The following is an 18,985-nucleotide window of genomic DNA, read 5'->3' as shown; positions in this document are numbered from 1 at the left end:
GAAAGTTTTAAGGATATAATCTCGCACCCTTGTGCACTCAAATTGAATTATTGTTATATATGCTTCCCCTCTTGCTTTCTTGGTTTTCAGTGGAAAACTTTTAATACCATTTATCTCCACCTTTAAATCCAGCTGTAGCTCCAGCATTTCCATTAAACAGCTCTCTATATATTCAATTACCTGAATTCCTTCAGGAGGAAGGTTTTAAGACCTACAATTTTAAGGTTTTTCCTTCGATCTCAGATTCCAACTGGAGTAAGCATTTGTCCATCAGGCTTTGTGTTGCAAATGATATTTTCTCCAAGACATTAACACGCTGTTCAAGTGTGTTCATATGAGATGTTAAAACTTGTAGATCTATTCTCATTTGTGATGTATCCTGTTTAATCGCTGACATTTCTGTCTTAAGCTCCCCAATGTCTTCTTTAATAGACCGTAATAAGTGAATCATCTCATGTGACTCTGACAATATTTGGCCTTTCTGCATTTCCGTTGCTCTTTTGTCAAAGCTTTTCGTTCTTTCTGTGGCTTTTGGGGGAGTTAGAGCTGATGCGTCTCGCTTCATTTGTTTTGAGACTGTATTATTTTTTTGACATGCTCTTCTAGCCCTCAGCAAGCCCTCCGCGTCTTTTTGACGTTTGATATTGCCCAGCTGCTAAAATGCTGATAAGCTCAGATATAATTGTTCTTAAGTTCCCTCCAAAACCTTCCTCCAGTCCATAAATCCTTAAATAGGTTTTAATCACCTTTAATTTATACTTCTCCTTGCATTCACGCTGCGGAGCTTCTCAGCGTGCCTGCTCACGCCTCCTTCCCAAGACCAGAAGTCCTCAGGACCCCAGCCGGCAGCCTCTCACCCTTTTTCAAACACCCTTCCTTGTGGAGTGTTCCCTCAGCCTCCTTTCCCATCTCCTTGGGAGTTCTCCAGGCAGCTGCTGCCGCCACCCCGGTCTTTGAGCTGCCCCCCTGCCCCAAAGAGAGATGCCTTCTCACACTGCCCCACAGAGGCCTGGGAAGTACCCCCCCCCCCGGCTAGCTCCAGAGGCACCATTTGCCTGGGGAGCTTGTAGCCAGGGCTGCTGCAACAAACAGCTCTGCAAGCCTATGGGAGGCAGAGATGCGAGGGAGTGAAGGAAAGAGGGATAGAGGCCCATGTTGCTCTCTGCACCCCTGACCATCATCCAAGGCACCCCAGGGTGTCACAGCACATTGTTTGAAATCACTGCAGTAGATCAACATTGTTGTTGTTGTTTTGTCGTTTAGTCGTGTCCGACTCTTCGTGACCCCATGGACCAGAGCACGCCAGGCACTCCTGTCTTCCACTGCCTCCCATAGTTTGGTCAAACTCATGTTAGTAGCTTCGAGAACACTGTCCAACCATCTCGTCCTCTGTTGTCCCCTTCTCCTTGTGCCCTCCATCTTTCCCAACATCAGGGTCTTTTCCAGGGAGTCTTCTCTTCTCATGAGGTGGCCAAAGTATTGGAGCCTCAGCTTCAGGATCTGTCCTTCAAGTGAGCACTCGGGGCTGATTTCCTGAAGAATGGATAGGTTTCATCTTCTTGCAGTCCATGGGACTCTCAAGAGTCTCCTCCAGCACCAGAATTTAAAAGCATCAATTCTTTGGCGATCAGCCTTCTTTATGGTCCAGCTCTCACTTCCATACATCACTACTGGGAAAACCATAGCTTTAACTATATGGACCTTTGTTGGCAAGGTGATGTCTCTGCTTTTTAAGATGCTGTCTAGGTTTGTCATTGCTTTTCTCCCCAGAAGCAGGCATCTTTTAATTTCATGTCTGCTGTCACCATCTGCAGTGATCATGGAGCCCAAGAAAGTAAAATCTCTCACTGCCTCCATTTCTTCCCCTTCTATTTGCCAGGAGGTGATGGGACCAGTGGCCATGATCTTCGTTTTTTTGATGTTGAGTTTCAAACCATGTTTTGCGCTCTCTTCTTTCACCCTCATTAAAAGGTTTTTTAATTCCTCCTCACTTTCTGCCATCAAGGTTGTGTCATCTGCATATCTGAGGTTGTTGATATTTCTTCCAGCAATCTTAATTCCGGCTAGGGATTCATCCAGTCCAGCCTTTCACATGATGAACTCTGCATATAAGTTAAATAAGCAGGGAGACAATATACAGCCTTGTCGTACTCCTTTCCCAATTTTGAACCAATCAGTTGTTCCATATCCAGTTCTAACTGTAACTTCTTGTCCCACATAGAGATTTCTCAGGAGACAGATGAGGTGATCAGGCACTCCCATTTCTTTAAGAACTTGCCATAGTTTGCTGTGGTCAACACAGTCAAAGGCTTTTGCATAGTCAATGAAGCAGAAGTAGATGTCTTTCTGGAACTCTCTAGCTTTCTCCATAATCCAGCGCATGTTTGCAATTTGGTCTCTGGTTCCTCTGCCCCTTCGAAATCCAGCTTGCACTTCTGGGAGTTCTCGGTCCACATACTGCTTAAGCCTGCCTTGTAGAATTTTAAGCATAACCTTGCTAGCGTGTGAAATGAGTGCAATTGTGCGGTAGTTGGAGCATTCTTTGGCACTGCCCTTCTTTGGGATTCAGATGTAGACTGATCTTCTCCAATCCTCTGGCCACTGCTGAGTTTTCCAAACTTGCTGGCATATTGAGTGTAGCATCTTAACACCCCTTCATGGATCACAGACCAACATAGAAGCAGATAAAAAACAGTAGATAAAAACACATAAAACATGTAAATCAAGCCCTTTGTTTTAGACCTGTGGGGCACATACCATCCTCTGAGGTATGTAAGGAGCAGTAAGGAGATATTGAACTGCCTTGTGTGTCCTGGGAATTTGTGTATGATTGGCAGAATAAAACTAACACGTATGTTTGTGTAATACTGGCAGTGGAGGAAAACATGGTCAATTGTTTCTATGTGTCCAGAACTGCAAGGGCATTTTCTCTCCTCATAAGGTGTCAGAGTGAACAGGAGTTAACAGGAGTTAAAGCGCATGAAGGACATCCACCAACAATATCCTTAGCTCGTGTCAGAGGAATGGAAAAAATGTTTTATGCAGCTGCTTAGCTCCCTGGTGAAAAAATGTATGGCTGTCAATTGCATTAGAAAATAATGGTCAGAGAGATTTCAGAGCAGAATCAGCATGTTGATTACCTTCTGAAAATGCATCTTTGCATCCTGTATGGGAGCAAACGTGAGAGTAAACATGAGCAGCATAGAAAGGCATAGTTCTATTTGTCAAGAGATATTTCAGTGTCAAGAACAAAGAGAGTAGATAAAAATCTAGCATCGGAGAAAGATCGGAATTAGCCAAATGTGATAAAAAGATATCCCACTTCACACAAAATCACAAAATGCAGTGGACGTGTAGGCTGGTCTCTGTCAGTTTTCTGATTAGCTGCAAAAAAAATGCCAGTTATTTTCAGAGTCCTTATACGTTAAAACGCTCTAAAGGTGTTGAATAGGAACCTGTTTGAATCAAAACCAGGCATGAATCTTTTAGGAGGGTTAAAATAAACTATCCCAAATATAATCAGGAAATGCAAACTGATAGGGAAGAGAAGAACTCATTAAGGATTCGTGTTCCTGTTTAGAAAAAAGCAAATAACAAGCAGCAATATCAAATCCAGTGTTAGGCAATTTAGAGTGTAGCCACTCTAAAATCACTATTCTGTCAGCAGTGTTTGGGGGGAAAAGGAGTCCTGTAGGTGAAAACATTGTATTTAAGGAAAATCACGCGTATGAAGTGACCCCAAAACTCTGCAACTCCTGTAAAGTAAATTCATTAGGAATTTTAAGTTCAGGGAGGAAAGGAGAAAAAAGTCTGCAAATAAGCGATGAAGAATGAGTCTCACTGTCTGAGGTGGAATCAGACCTGTATGCTATGTCTTAATTTTATAAACCACCATAGGGAACTGGAACTGAAAAGTAGCAAGTTCTGCTGTCAGTAGATTCAAACCGGCACTGCCCTTAGCGGCATGGCGCAGATTTGTCACAGGAGACTGTGTGTTAAAAGCAAGTGTGTTAGAAGAGCCAGCTATTGCTTCTAATTTAGCTTCAGTAAAAGACTGACAATCAGCTGGCACAACAGTCTTTGTTCTCCCATTTAGACTCAGGCTGGAAGGCCACCGGTCGTGGCATTGCCTGTCTTTAGCAGGATGAGCTGAAGGAGACAAAGCTGCTGCTCGGAGGGCAGATTTGTGAGTCTCGGTGTCAATATTCTGGCAAGGCTTACTCATTTGAGCAATCTCTGTTTCTGACTTCTGGTACATCACTTTAAGAGCAGTCTTGCAATCAGCATTTTCATAAGCCAATTGTTTCATTGAAACTTCAGAGGCTTCAAGGTTTGGAATTAAAGTACTGGCTGCTCTTAGCCCATCAAGAATGCCATCCAAGCCATTTTCTGCCACACTTCGCTTCAATTTGTTAAAAACTGCAAAGGGCAATGATTCATGGGCTCTCTGTCCCTGTGCATTCTGAGCAACAGGACAGACTGCTAATAATGGCAATGTAACAGCTTCTTCACTGCTTCCTTCTGCCATAATTTGGAATAGTCAATTTTTGCACTGTAGTCTGAGCCCTTTATGGAGCATTGCCCACTAAATAAGTAGGTGACATGGCATTTACAGTCGACCCAGGCAAATGAAGGTGCCGATGGCAATGGAATTACCTTTGGCATGACCTCAGAGAGAGGCTGAGATGGGAGGAACAATATTACAGCATTTTTAAAGGCAGCTAGGGTGACAGCAGCCACGAAATTAAAAGACGCCTGCTTCTTGGGAGAAAAGCAATGACAAACCTAGACAGCATCTTAAAAAGCAGAGACATCACCTTGCCGACAAAGGTCCGTGTCAGGGAACTGCCATCAGTACCGGAGGGGGAGCGCAAAAGCCAGAGGGATTCCAGAGAGCGGCCAGGGATCGGGAGAAGCAGCCCATCTTCTGGGGAAGAGAATCAACGTAGCAACAGTGGAGATGGGGGGCGGGTGGGGGAAGTGGCGACTTCCGGGTTAGTGCCATCGGCTAATGGCGGATTCCCTACGAGCTCCGGAGGGAATCGTCTCCGCAGGATTTGGGTCTAGCCGCTGCGGCGACGCGGGGACTCTTAAAAATCACAGGCGGTGAGCCTGTGAACCTGGTGACTCGGCGGGCACCATTTGCGTCCCCCGACCCGCGAAGGAGCCTTTTTAAAGGCTTCGGAACCGGGGACGGGGTGAGTGGCGGGGGGCTGAGAGTCGACTGCTTCTCCTGCAGAGTGAAGCCGCATGCCATGTTCGGAGAGCGCTGACTTCTCCTTGTGAACAATTGGATTTTAAAGCAGCAACCCGTGAGTAGTACGGAAATTGGATTTGTAAAGAAAAAATTTTCTTTTTGAATTAGGCACGATCGGGGAAGGCGCAAACAGGAAGTCCGTCTCCCTGTCTTGTATATAATCTAAAGCAAGGACCAGCTAACTAAGGTCGAGAGGATTTTTTCTTTTTTATTGGGTAAAGATATTAATTTCACGATTTGGCAGTTTAAATCTTATTGGAGGATAAGAGCTAATTTTGGGAGCTGAAGTGCCACCCCCCCCCCCCGGACCCGGGAGTGATCCGCGAGAGAGCCTGTTGAAGAGATATTGAAGAGTTTGACAGCTGTCAAATTAGCTGTCAAGACGGGAAAAGAGAACTTTGTTTTCTATTGTCTCTGCTGGTTATATTCGTTACAATTTGGCTATATTTTGTTGAAAACAAGGAAAAACTGATACAAACTAACTTGATTTTTGGATTTGAACTGGAAGGAATACTAAGTAACCAAAATCCCTCTAGAGGGGTTTTGGGGACATTACAAGAATGGCTGAAGGAGGGAAAATTCAAGCTAAATTGGACAGAGTTTTTTTTTTCTCTTGGGAAAGTTACAAGGCCAAATTAATGTTTTGGCTACCAACGTTGCAACTCTGGACTTAACAGTAAACAAATTCATTGAATTTGATAAGGACTTGATCCAGGAAGTTCATGCAGCTGGACAAGAGGAGAAATTTGAGAACTTTGAGAGTGTGGAGAAAGAGATACATGTTGTTTCTGAGGAAAAGGAAGGAGGAGATGTATTGTTGCAGATGACAAAGGAGAGCCAGAGGCCTGACATGATGGCTATAAAGGAAAATAAGAACTTGATGATGAAAATCTGGTCCGAACTGGAGATTGAAGAATGGAGAGATCTCCTTATGTGGAGACCTGAAGACCCAAGGATTACAAATTTGATTAAGGTGAAAGTAGGAGCTTTGGGGACATTTGGACTTGAAAGGAGTAAGAAACAAGATTTGGGCTCCACTTTTAAGTATGGAGGTCTGGCTGGAAGAAACTTTGTCCCTATCGGGCCAGAGCGTCTCCGAGATCTGGTGTTTAATACTAAGGACTATCAAAAAAAACCGGCAGAGAGGAACTGAGAGAGAATTAAGGGCCTCGAATGTGAGATCTCCAGGCTGATAGCAGATTAAGACTGATGGACATTTGTTGGGGATTGAAACCGGGAAAGGGGACGGGGTGGGGTTTGGGGATCCAAAGGGTGCATAATTATAATTCGTCTTTTTCTTTTATTTTGTTTTGTTATTAGTATGGAAAGTGGGGATTTCGTGGAAGGGAATTTGGGTCGACTTTAGAAAAACGATTTAAGAATGAGCACTGATGTATAAATTTTGACGTTGTAAAATTGTTTTTTTAAATTGAACTAAATATAAAAAGGTTAAAAATTGGGGATAAGAACTTGTTGAATTAACAATTTGAATTGGAATATAAGAAGGGGAGGTGTGGGGAAGTCAGGGAAATATGTTACAGAAAAATAAGGATTGTAAACTGTATATGTTTTCTTTTTTGTTTTTTCTTTTTGGTTTTTTAATGTATTAAAATGGAAAATTCTCAATAAATATCTATTAAAAAAAAAGGTGGGGGAAGTGGCAAGGCGGTCCCATGACTCCTTGCCTGGGACCAGCGGAGAGAGTAGGGGTCCTCCGTTGCCCATGCCCTCCCTGCGCAGAAGGCTTTTGCGCAGAGAGGGTAGGCGGAGACTAGGCGTCAAATAACTTCTTTGCTGGAAGAAGTTTAAGAAACGCCCACTCATGGATTCTGCCAGCGATTGAGTCAGCCACGGGTGAGTGGCTGTCTGGACAGAAGAGGTTCACTTTGGCAGCCCAGCCAGGTGTTTGCACCCAGCCAGGGAGATAGGCACCTGCTTACACACAAGCAACCCCTAGAACCATTACAGCAATCCGTGAGTCCCTGACGTTGCTTGTGCGCAGCCCGGGGGAGGCAGCACGATGAGCCAGACAGGACCAGCAGGAGAGACAGAGCAAGAAGCCATGGTGCGAGGTCTGGTCGAGAGGAATCGAGACCTGGAGGCACATGTCGCAACCCTCTCAGCGTGGCTGGAGGAGAGGCGGGCTCAGGATGCGCAGGTCAGAGCCACCCGATAGGGAGGAAGGTCCCCGGGCTGGTAAATAAGTTTGGAGGAAAGCCCCAAGACTACAATGCTTTCTGAACGGAAATTCAATACGCTTTGGAATTGCAGAAAAATGACTTTGCTGATGACGGGGAGGGGGTGGCGTACATTATTGGACATCTGCAGGATGGGGCGCGTGAATGGATCAGGCCCTTGATGGCAACGGGGAATGATGCATTAAAAGATCTTAAAAAACTAATAAAAAATTGTTGTTGCTTTTAAAAAAAATTAAAACAGAACTCCACTCTGGACTTGTGTAGGCCTTTTCGTCTCCTGAAGATGTTCTGCAAGGCAGCAGAGGTTTAGGATCAGAGTTTTCCTTCTCCTAGATGGGCTACCTTCCCAGGTTGACGAGCCCCATCTGACCCTCACTTCCCTCTACAGCACATACAGAAATTGCCTTCTTGACCATTGGACCTACTATTTGTCTTGTCCGCTCAATCTGTTGCAGCCTGTCTTTGCATGCAACGGAAGTCCCTTACTCACTCTGGGTTTGAGACCCATCAGCTACCCTTACCTCATTTAGCTGGCCAGTGAAAGCCAGCTCCGTATTGCTCTCCTTTACTTTGGATCACATCAGCACTTTACATTCTTGGCACAATTTGAATTCCAACAGATATTGGGGAAGTTGAAGTCTCCCATGAATACTTTACCTCTCTACCTCTCTTTTTAATTGGAACCAGTGAAGGCAGTGAATGTCCTGTGTGAGTGTCTGGAGGCGGCTGGAGGATGGATGGCGGCTAACAGATTAAGGTTGAATCCTGACAAGACAGAAGTACTGTTTTGGGGAGGCAAGGAGCAGGCGGGTGTGGGGGACTTTCTGGTCTTGAACAGGGTAACCGTGCCCCTGAAGGACTAGGTGCGCAGCCTGGGAGTCTTTTACTTTTTCATCCTTAACCTCCCATTCCAATAATGTTCCATACATTCTTGAGATCACCTTGTTCTTATTTTGTAATAACTCTGTCTAGTAATGAGATTTCATTTTTAAAACCGTTTTTCTTGTCTGCCTCAAACACTTCATTTAGTTGGTGATACTGAATCCACCCTGTTAGGTGATGTCTTATTTCCTTGTACTCTTTTAATATCAAATTACTATCTTTTTCTTTTAGTAAATCCTTATATGTAGCCCAATTTAATTCCATGTTTTTCTTTTTTACCGTTATCGCTTCTAAGGGTGAAATCCACCAGGGTGTCTTAGGCTCCAGTAATTCTTTGTATTTTACCCATACTCTATATATCAATTTTCTTATGATAGTATTAAGAAATCCCCTGTGGACCTTCACCTTTTTGTATCCTAAATACTCATGCCACCCATAGCAGTTATTAAACTCTTCTAGGTCTAATAAGTCCCCGCCTTGTAATATTATCCACTCTTTTAAGTCTCTGACCCACTCTTAAACCTTTAATTTCTTGATTACATCTTATTATTTATGCTAATACTTCTAAAATAATCGTTGTTTAATAAAGATACTGGTCTGAAATTCTTTGGGTATGGGGTTCCTTGATCCTGTTTGGGGATTAGTGTTATATATGCTTTTTCCCATGAAGATGGAATTTCTTCCCCTTGAAGAATTCGGTTCATTACCTCCATCAATGGCAATGCCAATGTTCCTTGGAATACTTTGTAATACACCAAGGATAGTCCATCAGGTCCTGGCGATTTCCCTAATTTGGCTTGGGTCACTGCCGTATTGCTTACATGTGATGGTTTGTGTATGCTATTCGCAATAAGCACCCTCTGCTCACTCAGAGAGGTATTTACAGTTCTTTATTTTGCATGTGTAAAAGCAGCACAGTACAATCATGCATCCGAATCGTCTGGTTCAGATTCGGGGAGTGGTCTTCTCCTGCTTCTCCTCCAACAGAAGAGGCGGCTGGAATGTTCATGGGACGTCTCTGATCCCTGCGCTTTAACCCTCTCCTTTCCTGTGCCGAAGGCTGTACCTGAGCTCCCTGTGCGGTGCTGGGGCTCTGCTTCAGCATCGGAGAGCCTTGCCTCCTCCTGGCTCTCCCCCTCTTCCCCTTCCGTCCCGATCGTTTCCTTCTGACTGTTCCCGCTCTGACTCTTTTCTTCCCTGACTCCAAGGCGTCCCTTGGCAGTCCCGTGACATTACATTCCATCAGTTTGTTCTCTCAGTGTACCAGGACACTGGGCACACATAACGTCTTGGTTAAAAATAATGTTTTTTCTCTGTTAGAATAGGTTAGTCAAAGTTCATACACAGATGATAAAACTAATACAGCATATGGAGTCCTAAAGGCTCAAAATGGATCCTGACAAGATGAAGGAAAATGGAAATTTCTCCTTCACATAAACTATATCTTAGTGTTAAATTTGAAGCAGGCATTTGAGCAGAACCTGGGTCTCAGTTTAAGTTTGAGAATAATTTAAGTGCACCTTGTGACAAATTACATTGTAAGACCATCATCATTCCCATAGCCTTGGGACTCCAAGTCAGTGAGGAAATAACACTGAGCTTAATTACATTTTATTCTGTTCTTTTCTGCCTGCCCCGCCCCCCCATCTCGAGCTTTCAGAATAGTGTGTACTACACATTTAAATAAGTAGCTAATGGTTTAAACCTGTCATGGACTGTCTGGATGCGGGGGAGTGGTGGGAGGTGCCAGCTGGAGTAATGGAACTTTGGAGTGTCAGGCATAGCCCTACTGGCTTTAGCCCAAACGTAGCAGAGTTTTCCTGCACAGCGAGGAAGCTAGTTGTGGTGGAAATGACTAGTCAGCTAGACTCAGAAGAACTATTTACAGGATTTATTAAAAAGGAAAAATAAAAACAGCAGAGTTTCTGCATACAAATAAAAGCAAAATAAATCCTCTCTTTCTCTCTCTCAAAACCATACACAGCACTTCTAACTCCTAACACACCTCAAACCAAACTGAGCTAACAATCCCTTGATAACAGAGTTGAGTGCTGCTCGTTAACCAATCAGAGTGAGTAGTTTCTAGGTCAAGCAGACCTGGGCTTTCTGCCAAGAGTAAATTGACACCAGCTGGAGTTAATTGGTGAAGCTAGAATCTGCAAGTTTCTCACGAGAACCAATTAACAGAAACTGAAACCGAAACTGAACACCCCCTCACAGATTCTGCTGAACAATTAACACCAAATACACCTATGTAGGAGATTATTTTTCCAGCAAACCTAAACCCTTGCACATTCGCTTGTTCTTTATCTTTGCCAATGGTTTAGTTAACACATCTGCTACATTTTCTTCACTTGACACATAAGTACAGGTGATTACATTGTCTTGTACACAGCAACGTACATTTTGGTATTTTACAGAGATATGTTTGGAACGCGATTTGAAACCCTCTGTTTTACTTAAAGTTATACAAGCTTGATTATCAATGTAAACTTGTACTGGTTCTCCACAATTTACATTTAAATCTGCCATCAAATGCTTGAAATAAATCACCTCGTTGCACAATTCACTCAATGCAGCATACTCTGATTCCGTTGATGACACACTTACAACGTCTTGCTTGCGTGACCGCCAGCTGATTAAAGCTCCACCGACCATTATGACTAGTCCTGTGACAGATTTTCTATCTGGCAAATTTCCCCAGTCACTATCACAGTAGCAACTCAACATTTCATCCTCGGAAGAATTTAATTGTAACATATAGCCAATTGTCTGTTTGAGATACCTCAGAACTTGTTTTACCCCTTTCCAGGCATTTAGTGTGGGTTTTGAGACCAATCTACTTAATATGCCTACTGCGTAGCTAATATCAGGTCTGGACCACTGTGCTATATACAATAAACTTCCAATTACAGAGTGATATACATCAGGATGTTCAAATTCAGGACTCTCATCTATGTGAAGTGTTTTTATGAAACCTGGATCCATAGGCACCGCTGCCCCTTTGCAATCCTGCATCCTGTATGTAGTCAGTAGTTGTTTAACTTTGTTCTGCTGACTAATTAGGCAGCTGCCATCTTGGGCCCAGCACACTTCCAACCCTAGATATGTCCTAACCGGGCCTAAGTCTTTTGTACACCCACCTGCAGCCTACAATCTTTGCCCCCTCAGGCGCTGCCACTGGTGTAAAAACCTTGTGCTCATTCAGAGAGGACATCTCTTCCTCCATTGCCTGTTTCCAGCGCTCTGCCTCCTCTTTTGGTAACTTTAACACCTCCTGAAAACTCTTGGGTTCTGCACTTACACTAAACACATTTGCAGTATCTGGGGAAAAACGCACTGGAGGCACTCCTTTGTTTTGTCTTTTAGATCTTCTGGGAGAAAATTTTTCTTCTGACCCACTTTCCTCCTCAGAACTACGACCTCTCTTTTGTTGCTTAGCAACTGGTCTTCCACTTTCTTGAGAGCTCTTATCTGAACTTTCCTCCCCCTCAGACTCTGACTCTCTGTGTCTACCTTCAGAGTCATGAAGCTCCTGGGAAGGTTCAAACCAAACCTCAGTATTGGCATGTAGTCTCTCCCAGCCACTATGTTCACAAAAACTGGCATTCCTGGAGATCACAATGCCATTTGTCCCTTCAGCAAAGCGGAAACCTTTTCCCAGCTCCTGGTAACCCACAAACACTAGCTGTTTGGTCTTAGGATCTCCCTTCTTCCTCATTTGTTTCGGAATTAATACCCAGGCTTTTGATCCAAACACATGCAAGTGATCAATTTTAGGTTTTTTCTGAAACAATTTAAAGTACGGGGTTGTACCTATTGTTTGGTGAAAGAGCCTATTTTGGAGATAACACGCGGTGAGCATGCTCTCCCCCCAATAAGACATGGGCAAATCAGCATCATCAAGCATGGCAAACATCATATCTTGTAAAGATCTGTTTTTTCGTTCTGCAACGCCATTCTCCTCTGGGGAAAAAACGTTCGTTTTCCTATGCCCAATGCCACGCTTTTGTAACCAATCTTTAAAGGCATTTGACATAAACTCGCCGCCTCTGTCCGTCTGAATCCTTTTGAGTTTAATGGACAGAAATCTTTCCACAGATGCCACCCAGCCTTTAAACTTAGTGAACACGTCACCCTTATTCTTCATGGGAAAAACCCAAGAATAACGTGTGGCGTCATCCACAATTGTTAGTGAAAAACGCGATCCACCCCTGCTTACAGCAAATGGACCAATTACGTCCATGTGAACCAGCTGTAGCGGTGACTCACTAACTCTGTCACTTCTGGGGTAAGAGACTCTGTGGGTTTTAACCTTTTTACAAACATTACAATCAAGGTACTTGTTACAACTCTTTAAATTACCCCCATCAGCCAATTCAGACATTTTTAGTACACTTTTCCAGCAAGCATGCCCCATTTTCCTATGCAATAAGTGCACACAGTTGTCATGTATAGCTTTGTTGTTCACTGCAGGCTGAGATTTACTGACTACTGCTGCAACTTGAGATCCTGCTTTAAGCCAAAACAAGCCTCCCTCTGACTTAGCAGTGCCTAAAATCTCACCAGCCTTCTTAATAATGCAACTGTCTCCTTCAAAATGCACTTTAAACCCAGCTTTCAGCAAACAATCTACAGACATCAGATTGCTCCTTAATGATGGCACACAAAGTACATTTTGCAGGCATTCACGAAGACAAGGAACAAAAACTGCACCCCCCGAAATCACTTCGGAAGTACTTCCGTCTGCTAGAGCCACCTGGCTGCGCTGTGCTGAGTTCTTGGAAACAAACAAGTCATCTGAATTTACGATGTGGCGAGATGCTCCCGAATCGACCACCCAGACCGCTTGTTTCTCATCAGCAATCTTGACCTCGCCGGTCACCAGCTGAGCCGACTGTTTTCGTTTGAAGAATTTCTTTTTACGCTGCTGCTGCTGCTGATCTCGTCTCTGCTCCTGCACCGGCAACTGAGACTTGACCAACTCCGGACATTGTCGTTTTAGATGCGCTGAAGACCCACATCGGAAACAACGCCTAACAGCAAACGCTGACTCCTCACCGGTACGCTGCTCTTGCTTCACCTCTGGCACGGCATGAGAACTCCTTCCAAACCGCCCACCAGTAGAAGCCTCTGCAGCCAACGACCTTTCTTGCCTCTTCTGCCATTCTTCAATCAAACGCCCAGTAACGTAACTGACTGATAAATCACGCTCCTGTATGCCTTCTAGAGACAAAACTAAATTATCCCAGCTTTCCGGGAGAGAACTCAAAATAATAGCCACCTTCTCCTGCTGGTCTAACGCACAGTCTCTTTCCTGTAGCGCAGCAAACTTTAACTGTAAACTGTGTAGGTGTTCCTGCATTGTAACCCCAGGCTGTAACATTGCCTTGTACAATGCCTTGCGAATGAACAGCTTGGAAACCGCTGTCTCACGCACATGGAGTTCTTTAAGTGCTTGCCACACACCTCTAGCTGTCTTGACTCCCCTCACATACGGCAACTGGGAATCTTCCAGCCCCAAGACAATTGTGGCCCTTGCTCTTTGGTCTTTATCGAGGTCTTCATCATCAGGCTTCGCAGGAAACTTACTCACCACCTGCCAGAGACGATCCCTCTGCAGCACTGCCTGCATGCGTTCCGACCACAGCAAGTAATTGGAGTCATTCAGACGCTCAAAAGCCATCTGAACTGGTTGTGAGGTCATCTTGAGAGCGATGTCCCTGGAACCCGGAACCAGCTACTCACGACCACCGAGAGAGAAAACAGGAACCACAGCACCCAGCACTCACACGCTGCAGCTGTTGTCCTTGAGTCCGCTGCGTCACCAGCTCACCACGGTCAGGAACCAGCCAGAGAACAACAACTTCTGGAACTACTGGAACCAACGCCGTTGATGCTGACACCACCGCAACTCAGGCTGGCAGCACAATGCCCATAACCTAATGGAACTTTGGAGTGTCAGGCATAGCCCTACTGGCTTTAGCCCAAACGTAGCAGAGTTTTCCTGCACAGCGAGGAAGCTAGTTGTGGTGGAAATGACTAGTCAGCTAGACTCAGAAGAACTATTTACAGGATTTATTAAAAAGGAAAAATAAAAACAGCAGAGTTTCTGCATACAAATAAAAGCAAAATAAATCCTCTCTTTCTCTCTCTCAAAACCATACACAGCACTTCTAACTCCTAACACACCTCAAACCAAACTGAGCTAACAATCCCTTGATAACAGAGTTGAGTGCTGCTCGTTAACCAATCAGAGTGAGTAGTTTCTAGGTCAAGCAGACCTGGGCTTTCTGCCAAGAGTAAATTGACACCAGCTGGAGTTAATTGGTGAAGCTAGAATCTGCAAGTTTCTCACGAGAACCAATTAACAGAAACTGAAACCGAAACTGAACATGGAGAACCCCCAAGGGATCCTCCAGGGGAAGAAGGCTCAGAGCCAGGGGACTGATGGTGGGATGCTGAAGAGTGGTCAGAGGAAGAAGAGGGAGCGGACTGGGAGTAGGTGGTGTTGGAAGCTGAAGAGGCAACAGGGTTTAGTGAACAGGAAGAAGCTGGGGCAGAAAGTCATAATTCAGAGGCTGGAGAGGAAGGGGGCCAGTAGACCAAGAAGAGGCAGGCTGCTGAAGGACTAAGGAGTGTCTCCCTTCTATGACCAGCTCCGCTCCCCCCCTCCCGCCTCCCAGAACATGCAGAGAAATGAAAAGAGCAGAGGAGAGATTGGTTGCGTGCAGACGTAGTCTCCGACTGCTTGGAAAAACCCCTGGAGAGGAGAGACCATCGGCAGCTGGGGGAGGGCAGGGACCTTCAGTCCTTGCAACTTCTGCATTGGGCCAAGACCTACTGGGAAGAGTTGCTGGGATCACTAGGCCTGCACTGTTTTTGTTTCTTTGAATAAAGAGTTAACTTCACTGACACCAGTGTTTTTTTATTGCTGACCTTCACATGACTGGCTCCTGACAAAACCCTTGGCTTTCTTAATATTTTTGAAGGACTAAATCTGAGCCCATGTCGGACTATGGAGATGAATTTGTCACTTGCAGCCAACTGGCGTATGACTACCACATTGAAAAGCCCCACAAGGTAACTTGCTTGTTGATCTGTCTTACTGTCTTCTTCCATGCTTGAAACATGGCTATGTGGACGGTTCTGGATTATAGTTATAGAGAAGTATCAAATCACATCTGTCCTCTAGAACAGAAGCAGTTTTCCTCCTCCATGTTTGTTTGAAGGGTGGTTTTTTATTGGCGACAGAATTCACCCCCTTGAAAACCTTGTCTTTTTTCATTTTTTTAAAAAAATGTTTCTAGCCTTGTTGGCTGGCAATACCCCCCCCCCAAAAAAAAAAAGAGATCACTGTATAGTGACTAGTATAGGGACAGGGGACCTGTGGCTACAACTCCCATAATTTCTGACTGTTGGCCATGCTAGCTGGGGCTGGTGGAATTTGAAGTCCAGCAACACTTGAAGGGTGACAAATCCCCCTTTCCCATCCTAGTGAAATCCTTGAAGTGAGGCGGGTTGTTGTTGGATATGCAGAGCAGGAAAGTTGAGAACATGCTGCTAAACATTGACTTCCCGTTTCCTGTTTCAGGATACCATTTGTCCTGATTACTGCCTCTACTTGTACAAAGATATGCAGACCCTGACTGACCTGTTACATTCTGACATCGGCCAAGACATGCAGTTGCACAACAGCACTTTTTTATGGTTCATCCCTTTTATCCACTCCCTTATGGACCTGAAGGACCTGGGGATTGCCTACAGCATAGTGGTCATTCATCACCTGTGTTTGGAAATCCAAAATGTCCTCAGTGGCACTGTTGAGACTTGTGACAAAGTGTCTGAGTTCTTCATCTGGATCTTGGTGACTGTTGTTGAGTGCAGCCTTAAGAAAAATTGCCTTCATTTTCTGTGGATCAGCTCAGAAATGTGGGTGTGGATAGTGGTGAAATGTGTCATGCTTCCAAGTACGGTGTTCATGCCTGGCATTGAGAGAAGAGTAGTCAGGAATAGCTTAAGAAGCACAGTGACATCACCATCTTGGGAACCTGAGCCCATACAGTTTGCCTGCATGAAACTGATCCGTAACATCCTGAAGGAAGGGTATCAGGTTGTGCAGTCACCCACTTGTAAGCAGTTCCTTGATGAACTCAACTTGCTTCGCCGTAGCCACAAGCACTGGGAGCTGAGTTCCCCGCAGGCTCTAGAATTACAGAACACTCTGAAGGAGATCATATGGAGCATCATGAGCAAATCGTTAAATCCTTCCTCCCTTGTGAAGAGCCCTCCTGTTTTTGTAACTTCACCTACTTTCCTAATGAACCACAAAAGGCAGGAAGACAGGTGTCCAATGAATATGGACAATGAGCACCTACCCTGCTTGTCTGTGTTAGCAAAAAGACACATGGATGCCCAGAAAAATGTGGTGTCTCATCAATGGCCAGGGGTCCAAAACAAGCAAGATCCCTTCTACAAAAGCTTTGGCCTCGGTTTTCAAGACCTGGAGACCAAAGACTTCAGCACAAAGGAGAAGCCCAGTTCTTCCAGATCTCTTACAGAAAAGAATGGTAACAGCAGCAGTGCTTTGGAGAGAAAGGTTGGTCTAAATGACCTTACAAGCAAAATCAGATCTCTGAAACCAGACAGCACCCTGCAATTAAAACTGTTACCTGAAAGCAGTAGGAGAGGAAATACCAACCTGGAGCCAGGAACAGAAAAGCTGCAGTTGGTCAGAGACAGAACAAAGAGCCAGGAAGGGCAGAGGAGTGAAATCATTGTAGCCAGAGGCAGCACATCAGACACATTGCCTTGCAAATCAGAGGCAAGCTCAGGCAAGGCCTCTGTTGTGTGTGCTAAAGGAACCAGTTTGCCCATTGACTCTAGCCAGGAAAGCATCATCCGTCATCAAAAATGCATTAAGAAGAAAGCTAAAGGTGCTGTTCAAACTTTGTCTGCCCGAGAGAGCAACAAGTTGTCTGCTGGTGCAGATGATTCCCCAAACCAAGTCATTATTTCTGACGCTTCTTCAGATGAGGATGAAAACAAAATGAAAGCTGGTAGAGAGAGCAGGAAAGGGCAAGTGGACGCGTGCCTTGAGAAGAAATTCAGTGCCCCAGAGCAAGAGCCATTGACTACTCCAGACCTCATACATCATACAGCAGCTCGTGAAGGCCACATCGGCAAGGGAAATGCAGTAGTATGCTCAAATTTCACAGGGATATGTGCTGGCAATGGAAGCTGTTCCAGGTGCACAGATCCAGTTCTGCCCAGTACATCAGCATCTGCCAGTCCTTCAGGGTCAGCACCTGCTGTCAAAGAATCCACTATTCAGCCAGGGAAGAGCTCTGCAGAATATGGGCAGGTTAAAACAGCTAGAGAAAGTCCCAAGGGAAGCATCAAGCCAAGCATGCACAGTAAAAAACCACTGCTGGCAAAACTGGCAAGATCTACTCCTGCTCTGGTCCCACCCAACGAAATCCAACATATGCCAGCCCCAACCTTAGTGACAGAAAAACATGGCCTATCAGAGAAAGTCCAAAGAGCAGCCGAACTTGCTCAGTGCACACAGGACAGTCTTGCTGAGTTGCGCAGTTACAGGGAAATTGTTGGCGAGGTGGATGTTCCCCAGGAAAGGACATCACAATTAGTAAATGCTCAGCAACTAACTACTAGAAATAAGAACAATTTTGCCTGCCAAAAACGTCAGCTCTATAGGCAGACAAACCCCAAAGAGAGAGAGAATTGTCAGTGTACTCACGGAGAAACTCAGGAGGCTCAGCCAGCCAAAAAACCCAAGGCGGCAGAGCTAAGACCTGTGCAGTCTGCCAGTATGGTGGGGGTGGAAAATCAGAAGGAAAGTTCTGCTGGAGCTAGTAAAACCAATCATTTGACCTTTCCAGATCCCTCCTCTAGCCCATGTGACGAGGATGTGGCTTTGAAAAAGAGAGAGCCCCAATTGAATGAGAACAAAGATGGTGACGGCTTCTTTCTTACACAGTTGGATCCAGTGTACACGGAACTGTGTTCACAAATAGAAGATGGCAGTTACCTCTCAAACATGGAAGTCAATATATCTGCAAGCCCACTGCAGGGTAGTAATGATGACTTGCAGTTCAAGACCCCGACACTGAGCAGCATTCTCCAGCCTCGGATTTCAAACAACACCCCTCAGTTGCTGAATGTGCAAAATAACCATATTGTCATGGCGCTGCCCACCCCCAGAGCTGGTTCTTGGAACAAAGTGCACCAACCCTTTGCACAAACAAACATTGTGAATGCCCAGCAGAGAGACCATGGGATTTTCACCAGAGAGGTGCTGAAGTGGAACTATGACATGTTTGCAAACTTTAAACTGTTTGGGCCACCAAGCCATCTCCTTCAGTCTATTGTTGCCCCTGTCACAGCCAAGTTTGAGGATTACAATGACTACTTCAATACTTTCTTCCCCTTAATGATGCTAAATGCATTTGAAACGGTAAGCTGGCAACAGACCACCTCATTTTTCTCTTTCCTCCTCAAAGGAAATCCTCCCACTAGCTGAAATTAAACTCTCTCTCTCTCTCTCTCTCTCTCTCTCTCTCTCTCTCTCTCTCTCTCTCTCTTTCAAAAGTTGACAAGTTGACACATGTTTCCAAATACACATCCA

General features: G+C 44.8%; 1 protein-coding gene across 1 annotated transcript in view; it reads left to right on the top strand.

The window, feature by feature from the left end:
- Positions 1-18,531, top strand: part of LOC308578111 (putative helicase senataxin) — a gene marked incomplete at its 3' end in the record, with an annotated part of 172,123 nt that extends 153,592 nt beyond the window's left edge. The window contains exons 8-10 of the mRNA XM_081178380.1: positions 15,330-15,420; positions 15,932-18,431; positions 18,512-18,531. Coding sequence (XP_081034506.1) covers positions 15,330-15,420; positions 15,932-18,431; positions 18,512-18,531 — 2,611 coding nt within the window. The remainder of the gene's footprint in view (positions 1-15,329; positions 15,421-15,931; positions 18,432-18,511) is intronic.
- Between the last annotated feature and the right edge of the window lie 454 nt (positions 18,532-18,985).

Source organism: Podarcis bocagei (assembly GCF_964188305.1).
Source record: "Podarcis bocagei genome assembly, chromosome: W".
Lineage (NCBI taxonomy): Eukaryota > Metazoa > Chordata > Lepidosauria > Squamata > Lacertidae > Podarcis > Podarcis bocagei.
Note: the sequence above shows the minus strand (reverse complement) of the source record. Positions and strands in the feature narration are given on the sequence as shown.